Source organism: Grampus griseus (genome assembly GCF_964374135.1).
Source record: "Grampus griseus genome assembly, chromosome: 16".
NCBI classification, from domain to species: domain Eukaryota; kingdom Metazoa; phylum Chordata; class Mammalia; order Artiodactyla; family Delphinidae; genus Grampus; species Grampus griseus.
In genome coordinates, this window is record NC_139010.1 from 37219298 (window position 1) to 37233620 (window position 14323).

Consider the following 14323-nt stretch of genomic DNA (forward strand, 5'->3'; position numbering starts at 1 on the left):
CTAAGGCTTCCTCTTACCTGAACCAACATGATCCCTTTGATCTACTCTGGGCACTCCCATCACCTACAGCACTAGTCTGCTCACCTGGGGTACCTCCCTCCACTCCTCCAGCAGGATCCTTTTACCTGAAACCACGGGTCTCACATCCAAGGGAATATCCTCCCCCTCCCTGGCTTCTCATCCTCCCACCTCACCTGATCCACACATCACACCCCACATCTCCCTATCCCCACAGACAAGGCCAAGCCCACCTCTGCCCAGTCTCCAGAGGAAATGATGGGACCTACCCTCCTTCTCCCAGATTCCATCACTTGTTGATTCTTCCAATTAGGAAAAGAAAGTAAAAAACAAGGCCAACAGGATAAGCCTAGAGCATGTCGGCCTCAGAGCCCTCAGAGTCGGCTGCATTGGCCTGGTGCTTCTGTTGGGTCCACAGCACACTGTGACATGCAGTAGAGTGACCAAACAGGACTGTCCTGTGTCCCGGGAGCCTCCTCAGTCCCAGGCTGACTGGCACAGTTGATCACCCTACAGCACAGGGACCCAGGGGTCGGACCAGCGCTGACTTGAGGCTCACCCTTTATCGACCCGAGAGGACTAAGGGGAACCAAGGGCCAGGAGCGGAGGAACATGGCAGGAAACCATGGGACAGGGCAGCAAGCAGCAATTGGGGCTCCTCTAAAGGGACCGGCTGCTTACCTTCCTCTCTCCGCCAGCAGGGGACATCCTTATCTGATCGCCCCTCCTGCCCTCGCCCTCAGAAAGGCCCAGGAACAGGGGGCTTCTTTGGCACTTCAGAAGGATCACAAGTAATTTGCCTTTTTATTCATATAGAACAAAATTTACAAAGTCATTCATACAGTTTTTGTGTTTTTTTTTTTTTACTGACTTCGAAAATTGGGAATATTCAAAATACACTTTTACCCCACTCCATTCTGTCATTATTTACACATATATACAAGAAAAATGAAAGAGTCTCTGTGTGTGTGTGCACGTGTGTGTGTGGCTCGTGGTGTTGTTTTCTGGTATTAAAAAGCTCTGCTGGTCGGGTGGGTGGATGGGTGGGCAGGAGGGCAGGCGGCGCGATCAGATGGAGGTGCCGTGGGAGGTGTCCAAGGCCTCCGGAAGGACGCCTCCAGGCACGGGCTGGAAGGACATGGGGATGGGGGTCTTCACGGGGCTCTGGCGGAACAGCCCCCCGTTGGGCGACCTGTGTTTGCACTGCATGGAGGGCATGGTGGCCGAACTGCTCAGTGGCAGAGGCAGGCTGCTGCTGGGCCCTGACGAGAGTGTCCGGCTAGTGCCATGGCTGCTTTGCTCCGGCAAGAAGGTGCTGACCGAGAGCTGCGTGTTCTGATACTCCCGCGCTGGCTCCAAGGCCTGGCTGGGAGCCAGGCCCCCCATCTCCAGGGCCGAGAGCTCAATGGACGCTGGGGAAATCTGCTTGTGAGCAATGTCTTCATCCATTAGACTGTTCATGCGCCGATGGACCTGCTCCAGATTCACTTCTTTGTCCTGCAGGGAAAGCACAGGAGGGTCAGGCCAAGCCCTAACAGGAGCCCCGACTGGCTTTCTGAAAACTCTGGGAGGCTGGAGACCCCAGGCCTGTTCAGCCTGCTGGGCACTGGGTGAGCATGCCCCCATTTCTCCCACCTCCCCTCAACTGCATGGCCAGCCCTGTTACCTGGGGTACCAGTAGCCTGGGACACTGCCCCCAGGTAGCAAAGACCCAGCAAGCAGGACTTGGCAGCATCTGCCACCTGCCCCCAACCCCCGCCCGCGCTCTGCTTAGAACGACTGTCACACCCAGAGGCAAGCCTTGGGAGAAGATGCTTTGAACAACTGGCGGAAACAGCAGGAGTCCCATGGGGATAACAGGGAATGGTCCTTGAGCTCCTAACGTGCCCCATGGATTTGCCATTTAGTGCTCATAATGCTCAAAAGACCTGGTGGGATCAATCCCACCTTACGCAAAAGGAGGCTTGGGTTCAGGAAGGTCAATGGCCTCCCAGATTCATAACCCCAGTGAGCGGCACAGGCAGCACGGGAAGCCCGGAGCATTCAAAATCTCCGGAGATGCCAGGAAGCGGGCACGTCCCCGTCTGGAGTCTCATGGCGCCGGGGTCCTGGAGGATGGGGGCTGGGATGGTGAGGGAAGAGACTTCCCAGGGGTCAGCTGACTTTTCTGGTATCATGAGGGTTTGAGGCTGCCGAGATCTGTGACCCTCACACACCTGACTCTTTCTCCACATGGTGCACGGCGTCAAGGAAGTTGTTTTGTTTGTTCAGTTATCTATTTGCTTAAGAGAAGAAGCAGAACAAATATCACTGATATTTTGTCTACAGTGTCAGAATAAATCAAAGAGGCCAAACTACTTGAAAGCTCCTTAAAGAAAAAGACCATGTAATCTACTTCCTCAGTTTCTCCCCAGTGACCTGGGGTACAAAACCAGGTGTCCATGGAAGAGCCATGCCAGCCCCTCGGTGAGGTGTTGGAAGCTGCAGTCCTATTTTCAGGAGCATTAGTGCGGATGTGCCAGGCAAGGTTATCCCCACTGCCTGTGCTTCCCTGTTGTCAAACTGCATGAGCAATACCAAGTCAAAGCTCTGCTCCAAGACACAGCATCACAGGCTGTCTAATGTCAACATCCATAGAGCAGAGAGAGAAACCTGCCTCCTGCCCACCTTGTAGGGTTGTTAGAAATACCACGAAATGTAAAAGCCCTGAATGTACTTTCAAAAGTAAAAAGGAGACACACAAATCCAAGGGCAATTCCAGTGGCTGCTTTGGGCTCCTCTAAGGCTAGTGGGAGAGGATATTCCCCAGGAAGAGGCAACCCTAAATAACTGGCATGAGCTCCCCTCTCATAGGAGAGTACATGGGGTTGGTTAAGTTTCATCCCATTAAGTCTCATTCCAGCCTACCTCAGGCAAGGAAGCTGTCTCTGCAGACCACTCCATGCTCCCTATCACCCTGGCGTGGAGAAGGCAGGACCACTGCTCTCTCCACAACTTTGTTGAGTTCATGACTAGCACACAGGGCTTGGCTTCTGGCGGGACACCTGCTATCTTCCCCAGAACCTTTCCCAGAACAAGAAGACTGACAATACCCATACAACAATGAGGAACTCATTCGAGGCCAAGAGGAAACCTGAGGATAAGAAATCCAACTGGTCTGAGGGTGGAAGGCACTATGAGAAGTGGGTCATGTCATAATGGAAGCCACATCAGAAATCGTTGACATGGCCCCACGGGCAGAGCCAAGATTCCAGTGATCTGAAGCCGAAGCTCAGCAGAGCTCAGCTCACCATTGCTGGGAGACTAGCTCCAAGTTAGGGACGCCTCTGGGTGGCAAGTATGATGGGTGAAATTGGGGCAAGTGGCTAGAGAGTACCAGGCCTTTACTTAGACTAAACACGGTGCATACAATGTCTTCCACTGACTCCTTCAACAGTCTGTAAAATGTTTAGCAAACGAAATCCAAGTTCTCTTCTTAATTAAGTTACAGCATGGTTGATCCAGCTCTGTGCAACCTTGCTCTTTTCCGTGTATCATTTCTATGCTTTGTTTCTATTCTTGAATATTAAACTATTTTTAATAGTTGTTAAAGTGTTATATCAGGCACTGGCTGTTTTACTGCTATCAAGCATCAATTCTCCCTTCCCAAGAAGACCATGATTTATCTTCCTTGGGGGAATCACTTTTTCCCCACTAGATAACAGTTTGGCAGTACCCTGCCTACCTGTAGCCAAAAGGCAGGACCGTGACCCAGGTAAGGACAAGAGAAATGGATCTGAATCCTGAACAAAGAGATAAAGAGACAGAAGATGGTTGACGGCCCATCCATGACAGCGGTAGTGCTTCAAGAAACTTTCTACTCTATGACCACCTCCTGGATTTTGCCTCCCAGCCCTCCAAACAAGCCTTGACTTCTGCCCATCACCGAGCATGCTTCTCCAGCCTTCTCATGGCTGCTGATAAGCTTCTGATGCCCTGTTTCATGTGTGTCAGCCAAAGTCAGTGCCACAGCTGTGTTGGTAAATATTTGTATCTATGGGCTATTTTCATTTCAAAATACATGAAGGGCAGAAGACAGGTACCAGAAAGCCTGGAAGCTGGAGAAATTGAAGGAGAATTTCAGACACTTTTGAAGCTTAATAATATAAACTTCCCTTCTCTTTGCAGCCAGCCAAGCTCAAAGAATGGATGAGCCAAGGGCTGGCAGAGCCTTTAGCCTAAAGGAAAACTGATGACCAAGTGAGTGGTCCTGGGATCACTGGAAGAACTAGTTAGTTGTATAATCTTGCCTTTTTCTCCTTTCTATTTTCTTCTCAGGGCTGTAAGAATCCTTTTGAGGACAGAAATAAGTAGTTTAAGAGTAGACTAATTTGGAGTATGAAGCGAGTGTCTTGGTCTCAGCTGTGTTCACTCTAGATTCTGTCAGTTAAAGGAGAGGGCTTGGCCCCCTTTCTTATAGTCAATGGAACACTTGGCCAGGACAAGTGTTCAGATGCTCCCCATGTTTTGGGGGTCGACAGGTAGAGAATGAGAACTTCCTGTCAAAGAAGGCCAGAGGGAGACAGAGAGTTGAGAGTGGGAGCAAAGTGAAAGGAGCCCTCTTACCTAAAGCCAGGGAAACAGACATAAGGAAAGCTTTGTGGGAAGACCAACCAACCAAAATCTTCTGGAGAAATGGGAGCAAAAGAGGTCACCCTTTTGAGGAAATCCTTCACCAGTGAAGGACAAGGGACAGGAGGTTTGGGGGCAGTATTATAAAAGTGATAGGTCACAGGCATAATTATATAATAATCTAGCATAATTATCACAGCTCTGAGGGGTTGACCAGGTAGTACCAAAGCATCTAGAATAAAGACCAGCCCAGAGTGTGGATGTGGAGACAATCCGATACACTAGAGTGCAGATTTTTGGAGGAAAAACTTGAATACATAGCATTTATTTTGTGTTTTTTTTAACGTCTTTTTTTCCACTTATTATTAGCACTTGACATGAGGTGGAGAAGGAGGAGGATGAAATTTGGAGCCAAAGGTTGAGATGTGAGTTTGGCTTCTGCTAAGACACACAATCTATCTGGGCCTCCATTCTCTCCCCTATAACAGGGCAGTTGTACTAAAATCTGCCTCCTAGGAGCCGGGTAAAGATCAGGGAAGATGGTGAATATAAAAGCAAATGTTGTGATAATTGTACAAATATTTAACAACGTTAATAATATTTGCTGCAATTGATAAGATTGAAAAATATTTCCCTAATCTTGCATACCTGACTCCTGAGGCCTTTCTAAGATGGGTTGCTTTTTTTAATTTTTATTGTATCATTCCCTATGTCATTTAAAAAAAATTTTATTGTAATTTTTTATACAGCAGGCTCTTATTAGTTAACTATTTTATACATATTAGTGTATAAATGTCAATCCCAATCTCCCAATTCATCACACCACCACCCCACAGCCACTTTACCCCCTTGGTGTCCATACGTTTGTTCCCTACATCTGTGTCTCTATTTCTGCCTTGCAAACCAGTTCATTGGTAGCATTTTTCTAGATTCCACATATATGAGTTAATATACAATATTTATTTTTCTCTTTCTGACTTACCTCACTCTGTATGACAGTCTCTAGGTCCATCCACGTCTCTACAAATGACCCAATTTCGTTCCTTTTTAGGCTAAGTAATATTCCATTGTATATATGTACCACATTTTCTTTATCTATTCGTCTGTCGATGGACATTCAGGTTGCTTCCATGACCTGACTATTGTAAATAGTGCTGCAATGAACATTGGGGTGCATGTGTCTTTTTGAATTATGGTTTTCTCTGGGTATATGCCAGGTAGTGGGATTGCTGGGTCGTATGGTAGTTCTATTTTTAGTTTTTTAAGGAACCTCCATACTCTTCTCCATAGTGGCTGTATCAATTTACATTCCCACCAACAGTGGGAGAGGGTTCCCTTTTCTCCACACCTTCTCCAGCATTTGTTGTTTGCAGATTTTCTGATGATGCCCATTCTAACTGGTGTGAGGTGATACCTCATTGTAGTTTTGATTTGCATTTCTCTAATGATTAATGATGTTGAGCATTCTTTCATGTGTTTGTTGGCAGTCTGTATATCTTCTTTGGAGAAATGTCTATTTAGGTCTTCTTCCCATTTTTGGATTGGGTTGTTTGCTTTTTTAATATTGAGCTGCATGAGCTGTTTATATATTTTGGAGATTAGTTGTTTGTCCATTGATTCGTTTGCAAATAGTTTTTCCCATTCTGAGGGTTGTCTTTTTGTCTTGTTTGTAGTTTCCTTTGCTTTGCAAAAGCTTTTAAGTTTCAGTAGGTCCCATTTGTTTATTTTTGTTTTTATTTCCATTCCTCTAGGAAGTGGATCAAAAAAGATCTTGCTGTGATTTATGTCAAAGAGTGTTCTTCCTAAGTTTTCCTCTAAGAGTTTTATAGTGTCCAGTCTTACATTTAGGTCTCTAATCCATTTTGAGTTTATTTTTGTGTATGGTGTTAGGGAGTGTTCTAATTTCATTCTTTTACATGTAGCTGTCCAGTTTTCCCAGCACCACTTATTGAAGAGGCTGTCTTTTCTCCATTGTATATCCTTGCCTCCTTTGTCATACATGAGTTGACCATAGGTGCGTGGGTTTATCTCTGGGATTTCTATCCTGTTCCATTGATCTATATTTCTATTTTTGTGCCAGTACCATATTGTCTTGATTACTGTAGCTTTGTAGTATAGTCTGAAGTCAGGGAATCTGATTCCTCCAGCTCCGTTTTTTTCCCTCAAGGCTGCTTTGGCTATTCGGGGTCTTTTGTGTCTCCATACAAATTTTAAGATTTTTTGTTCTAGTTCAGTAAAAAATGCCATTGGTAATTTGATAGGGATTGCATCGAATCTGTAGATTGCTTTGGGTAGTATAGTCATTTTCACAATATTGATTCTTCCAATTAAAGAACATGATCTATCTCTCCATCTGTTGGTATCATCTTTAATTTCTTTCATCAGTGTCTGATAGTTTTCTGCATACAGGTCTTTTGTCTCCCTACGTAGGTTTATTCCTAGGTATTTTATTTTTTTGTTGCAATGGTAGATGGGAGTGTTTCCTTAATTTCTCTTTCAGATTTTTCATCATTAGTGTATAGGAATGCAAGAGATTTCTGTGCATTAATTTTGTATCCTGCAACTTTACCAAGTTCATTGATTAGCTCTAGTAGTTTTCTGGTAGCAACTTTAGGATTCTCTATCCATAGTATCATGTCATCTGCAAACAGTGACAGTTTTACTTCTTCTTTTCCAATTTGTATTTCTTTTATTTCTTTTTCTTCTCTGACTGCCATGGCTAGGACTTCCAAAACTATGTTGAAAGATAGTGGCGAGAGTAGACATCCTTGTCTCCTTCCTGATGTTAGAAGAAATGCTTTCAGTTTTTCACCATTGACAGTGATGTTTGCTGTGGGTTTGTCATATATGGCGTTTATTATGTTGAGGTAGATTCCCTCTATGCCTACACTCTGGAGAGTTTTTATCATAAATGGGTGTTGAATTTTGTCAAAAGCTTTTTCTGCATCTATTGAGATGATCATATGGTTTTTATTCTTCAGTTTGTTAATATGGTGTATCACATTGTTTGATTTGCATATATTGAAGAATCCTTGCATCCCTGGGGTAAATCCCACTTGATGATGGTGTATAATCCTTTAATGTGCTGTTGAATTCTGTTTGCTAGTATTTTGTTGACGATTTTTGCATCTATATTCATCAGTGATAATCAGTCTGTAATTTTCTTTTATTGTAGTACCTTTATCTGGTTTTGGTATCAGGGTGATGGTGGCTTCATAGAATGAGTTTGGGAGTGTTCCTTCCCCTGAAAGTTTTTGGAAGAGTTTGAGAAGGTTGGGTGTTAGCTCTTCTCTAAATGTTTGATAGAATTCACCTGTGATGCCATCTGGTCCTGGACTTTTGTTTGTTGGAAGATTTTTAATCACAGTTTCAATTGTATTACTTGTGATTAGTCTCCTCATATTTTCTATTTCTTCCTGGTTCAGTCTTGGAAGGTTATACCTTTCTAAGAATGTGTCCATTTCTTCCAGGTTGTCCATTTTATTGGCATAGAGTTGCTTGTAGTAGTCTCTTAGGATGCTTTGTATTTCTGTGGTGTCTGTTGTAATTTCTCCGTCTTCATTTCTAATTTTATTGATTTGAGTCCTCTCCCTCTTTTTCTTGATGAGTCTGGCTAAAGGTTTACCAATTTTGTTTATCTTCTCAAAGAACCAGCTTTTAGTTTTATTGATTTTTGCTATTGTTTTGTTTCTATTTCATTTATTTCTGCTCTGATCTTTATGATTTCTTCTCTTCTGCTAACTTTGGGTTTTGTTTTTCTTTTCTAGTTCCTTTAGGTGTAAGGTTAGATTGTTTATTTGAGACTTTTCTTGTTCCTTGAGGTAGGCTTGTATTGCTATAAACTTCCCTCTTAGAACTGCTTTTGCTGCATCCCATAGGTTTTGGATCATTGTGTTTTCATTGTTATTTGTCTCTAGGTATTTTTTGATTTCCTCTTTGATTTCTTCAGTGACTTCTTGGTTATTTAGTAACGTATTGTTTAGCCTCCATTTTTCTGTGTTTTCTACATATTTTTCCCTGTAATTGATTTCTAATCTCACAGAGTTGTGGTCAGAAAAGATGCTTGATATGATTTCAATTTTCTTAAATTTACTGAGGCTTGATTTGTGACCCAAGATGTGAATCCTGGTGAATGTTCCATGTGCGCTTGAGAAGAAAGTGTAATCTGCTGTTTTTGGATGGATTGTCCTATAAATATCAATTAAATCTATCTGGTCTTTTGTGTCATTTAAAGCTTGTGTTAGGTTAATAATTTTCTGTCTGGATGTTCTGTCCAATGGTGTAAGTAAGGTGTTAGAATCCCTCACAATTACTGTGTTACTGTCAATTTCCTCTTTTATAGCTGTTATCATTTGCCTTAGGTATTGAGGTGCTCCTATTTTGGGTGCATATATATTTAAATTGTTATGTCTTCTTCTTGGATTGATCCTTTTATCATTATGTAGTGTCCTTTCTTGTCTCTTGTAACATTCTTTATTTTAAAGTCTATTTTATCTGATATGAGTATTGCTACTCCAGCTTTCTTTTGATTTCCATTTTCATGGAATATCTTTTTCCATTCCTTCACTTTCAGTCTGAATGTGTCCCTAGGTCTGAAGTGGGTCTCTTGTAGACAGCCTACAGACAGGTCTTGTTTTTGTATCCATTCAACAACCCTGTGTCTTTTGGTTGGAGCATTTAATCCATTCACATTTAAGGTGATTATCGATATGCATGTTCCTATTACCATTTTCTAATTGTTTTGGGTTTGTTTTTGCAGGTCCTTTTCTTCTCCTGTGTTTCCCACTTAGAGAAGTTCCTTTAGCATTTGTTGTAGAGCTGGTTTGATGGTGCTGAATTCTCTTAGCTTTTGCTTGTCTGTAAAGCTTTTGATTTCTCCATCGAATCGGAATGAGATCGTTGCTGGGTATAGTAATCTTGGTTGTAGGTTCTTTCCTTTCATCACTTTAAATATATTGTGCCACTCCCTTCTGGCTTGTAAAGTTTCTGCTGAGAAATCAGCTGTTAACCTTTTGGGAGTTCCCATGTATGTTATTTGTCATTTTTCCCTTCTTGCTTTTAATAATTTTTCTTTGTCTTTAATTTTTGTCAATTTGATTACTTGATTTGATTACTTCGTGGACTTGGGTGGCTATTTCCTTTCCCATATTAGGGAAGTTTTCGACTATAATTTCTTCAAATATTTTCTCATGTCCTTTCTCTCTCTCTTCTCCTTCTGGGACTCCTATAATGAGAATGTTGGTGCACTTTATGTTGTCCCAGAGGTCTCTTAGAGTGTCTTCATTTCTTTTCATTGTTTTTTCTTTATTCTGTTCCACGGCAGTGAATTCCACCATTCTGTCTTCCAGGTCACCTCTCTGTTCTTCTGCCTCAGTTATTCTGCTATTGATTCCTTCTAGTGTATTTTTCATTTCAGTTATTGTATTGTTCATCTCTGTTTGTTTGTTGTTTAATTCTTCTAGGTCTTTGTTAAATAATTCTTGCATCTTCTTGATCTTTGCCTCAATTCTTTTCCGAGGTCCTGTATCCTCTTCACTATCATTATTCTGAATTCTTTTTCTGGAAGGTTGCCTATCTCCACTTCATTTAGTTGTTTTTCGGGGGGTTCATCTTGTTCCTTCATCTGGTACATAGTCCTCTGCCTTTTCATTTTGTCTATCTTTTTGTGAATGTGGTTTTTGTTCCACAGGCTGCAGGACTGTAGTTCTTCTTGCTTCTGCTGTCTGCCCTCTGGTGGATGAGGCTATCTAAGAAGCTTGTACAAGCTTCCTGATGGGATGAACTGGGGATGGGTAGAGGTGGGTGTTGCTCTGGTGGGCAGAGCTCAGTAAAACTTTAATCTGCTTGTCTGCTAGTGGGTGGGGCTGGGTTCCCTCCCTGTTGGTTGTTTGGCCGGAGGCAACCTAGCACTGGAGCCTACCCAGCTCTTTGGTGTGGTTAATGGCAGCCTCCAGGAGGGCTCACGCTAAGGAGTGCTTCCCAGAACTTCCGCTGCCAGTGTCCTTCTACCCATGGTGAGGCACAGCCACCCCCCACCTCTGCAGGAGACCCTCTAACACTAGCATATAGGTCTGGTTCAGTCTCCTGTGGGGTCACTGCTCCTTCCCCTGGGTCCTGACGCACACAGTACTTTGTGTGTGCCCTCCAAGAGTGGTGTCTCTGTTTCCCCTAGTTCTGTCGAATTCCTGCCATGAAATCCTGCTAGCCTTCAAAATCTGATTCTCTGGGAATTCCTACTCCCGTTGCTGGACCCCCTGCTTGGGAAGCCTGACGTGGGGCTCAGAACCTTCACTCCAGTGGGTGGACTTCTGTGGTATAATTGTTGTCCAGTTTGTGAGTCACCCACCCAGTAGTTATGGGGTTTGATTTTATTGTGACTGCACCCCTCATACCATCTCATTGCAGCTTCTCCTTTGTCTTTGGATGTGGGGTATCTTTTTTGGTGAGTTCCAGTGTCTTCCTGTCAATGATTGTTCAGCAGTTAGTTGTGATTCCGGTGTTCTCGCAAGAGGGAGTGAGAGCACGTCCTTCTACTCTGCCATCTTGAACCAATCTAAGATGGCTTTCTTAAGTGCAGTCTTTTCCTGAGATGGCTGCCTGCTCCCCTCCGCCTGGAAGGCCTTTCTCTGATCTTTTCCTTGAATAAACAGCATTTTTAAATCCATATTTTTTTCTTGCCTCCAATTAAGGACAAATGAATCAGTTCCAAGAAGGGATGCAAAGGTGTGCAGTGGGTCTCATCTTCCACTGAGATTATTCATTAGCCTGTAACCTTTCCTCATCGGGACACAGAGAAAATGTCCATACCCATTGAACAAACTTTCCAAGGAGACCTTCCTACTCCAAATGGCAGTCAAGAAACCCATCCTCTCCACACCAGTGGGACCTCATTCTATTCAAAATCTATTATACTGCTGGTCGATCCAACACAAAATCAAACCTGGGAAAAAGAGGATGCCATCATGAGCTTCCTATATTGGTTGTTTAACTGCACAAGAAAATGAGTAGAACTAAGCCAAATACCTCCTTATCCTCTCTGAAAAACACATGCAGCCCATTTCTGAGTCTCCCAATATGCCCCATTAGGTGTCTGTTTAGGGGGCCAGAGCTGAAGTGCAGAGGATTGGAAAAAACCACCTTCTTTGGAAACTCTGGAAACACTGTCTTCTTGGATCAGATTGAGCACACATCAAGTCATTTCTGGTGGCCCCCTGTCCAAGGAAATAGGAGGCAGACATAATCCACCTGCTCAAGGAAAGAGGCAGGAGTGATTTGAATAATTATCTATATTTTAGACAAAATGGGACATTCTATTATGTTATGCAAATTCAAATAATGGACTTTTTTATATGCACTACATCAGTTTACATCCTCATTATATCAAGGTTTCAGTGTTCAACCAGGTAACGACAGCTGTGGAAAGAGACTTGGAAGCTTGCTGCTGCATTCATTAATTTACTGTAAGTAACTGACCTAGTTAAACAGCCCTGAATATGACATAAAATTCATTGATGGCATTTATCCATGAATCCGGCTGAATTCCAGTTCTGTGTTTGTTACCTCATATTAAACATGACAACATATGCACCAACACAGGTTACTGTAGACCCTCTCCCAGCTATTGTCTTGCAGAGAGATAAAGTTCTGTAACTGAGCCTCTGTTCACCAACATGGAAATAAAACACTGTACTGGAAAACGGTAATTAACTAAACTATCATCTTTGCAACAGCGGGTTCCAGGTGGGACTCATTAGAACTGACTTTGTTTGGAGTCCATTGGCTCCTACTTTAAGTTAGGCAGGAACAAAATGAAATGAGGGACTTCCCACATGACTGGGATGGCTGTAGGAGGTGATCTTCTATTACCACAGACCAACCAGGTAGTAAATAAGACCCAGCTGGCTGGGAGAAACACCATAAACATGATCTTCTAAAGTGTTGCTCCAAAGAATTGCTCCAACCCAAAGGGCTGGGCTGGGGATCTGAGAGTAACAGCCGGGTATGAGCAAAGAAGCTGAACTTTAAGCCAATGAAGTGGTCCCAGGGGATGAGATGGGCAGTATTTCAGAACTTTAGAGAAAGAGTCCTGATGAGCTTATTTGCAGATTTTGTAGGGGCAGACAAGGAAAGGAGGGAGCTAACAGACACCTCCCATCATACGTGGTAGCAGCAGGTACACACGGGGTGGAGAGACTTGCTCACGGTTACACAATTCTATGGTAAGTGGAGCACCAGGATGAGCCCGTGTTTACCCGGTTCCAAAACCTGAGTTCTTTTCCACTCATTTTCCCCTTGGCATGATGGTGTAGACCACTGGTTTTCATCCTTGACAGGACAGCAGAAGCACATGAGGAGCTTCTAGAAATTACAGTTGTCCAGATCTGCCTAATATGACCCTTTGGGGAATGGAGCCCAAGCATCTGTATTTCTAAAAAGCTCCAGAATGAATCACCTCTGATGTGCAGCCAGAATTGAAAGCCATTGATCCAGCTGCAATAGTTCCACAGCAATTTAACATTAATAACATTTTCTTTATAGGATCCTAGACTGGTTCATTCATTCGATAAACACTTTTGAGCTCCTACTACCAGAAGAGCTAATGTTCTTCGTGAAGCATCCATCTTGGTCCCTGGCACACAGAAGGTGCTCAATAGTTTGTATTCATCACCCCTTAATAAGAGGTCCCACCGTTCCAGAAACTGAGCAAAGTGATAGGAATGCAGAGGTGGAGAAGAGCCAACAGACTCAAAGCAGAGATAGGCAGGTAAACCATTAGTGGCAATTTGGAATCCCACCCAACACTCAATCCTGAGTGTTTACACAGGGAGGTAAGAAGGCCCGTGGAGATGGGCAAGGGAGGTTTTACAGAGCAGGGTGACGTCTGAGCTGGTTTTGAGCTACACGCTGGTGTACGGTAAGTGTTCAGTGCCTTCTTACTGAAAGGCCGTGAGTGAAGGGCTGAAACACACACTCACTGTCTTTACCCTCTTTCCCAGGGATCTGATATCAGCAGTGTAGCCATTGGGCCAGGATCCATTTTCAGCAGAAGCTCTGAGCCCCTCTGGTTAGGACTAACCCTAATCCTAACCCCTCTGTGGTTCAGAGGATGTAAATGCCTACCTCGGAGCCAGGATCCTGGCTCAGGGAAAGGATCACTGGTCTACACTCTTCATCCGCAAACCATCTGGAAAGGCTAAGTAGGAACCCCTGCTCCTGCACACTCCTGATGTAAGGCCCAGTGGCAGACACATCATTCCTCTCCCAGTTCTGCCACTGCTATTTCTGAGTCCCATTTCTCCAGGGATAGGGATACCTTCCTCAAATGTTGTTGAAGAGAATCAGGAGAGTTAAGAAGATAACATGGGAACCTGAGAATCATGTGGGGGCCTTGGAAAAAACAAAAAAAGGCCCAGGTTCAGCTCTGAATCCATGGGGTGGGGCTGGGGAATCCATATTTCTAACAGTGCTGCAGAGGCAGATTCCAGGCCTGGTTTGGGAAGGCTTCTTTTTTTTTCTTTTTTTTTTTTTGCCATACGCGGGCCTCTCACTGTTGTGGCCTCTCCCGTTGCGGGGCACAGGCTCCAGATGCGCAGGCTCAGTGGCCATGGCTCATGGGCCTAGCCGCTCGACGGCATGTGGGATCTTCCCGGACCGGGGCACAAACCCGTATCCCCTGCATCAGCCGGTGGACTCT

General features: G+C 44.0%; 1 protein-coding gene across 1 annotated transcript in view; it reads right to left on the reverse strand.

The window, feature by feature from the left end:
- Window positions 1-1086: 1086 nt before the first annotated feature.
- The window catches only part of GRID1 (glutamate ionotropic receptor delta type subunit 1), a gene marked incomplete at both ends in the record, with an annotated part of 666527 nt that continues 653290 nt past the window's right edge, over window positions 1087-14323 (reverse strand). The window contains one exon of the mRNA XM_082673940.1: window positions 1087-1515. Within this exon, the coding sequence (XP_082530066.1) occupies window positions 1087-1515 (429 nt within the window). The remainder of the gene's footprint in view (window positions 1516-14323) is intronic.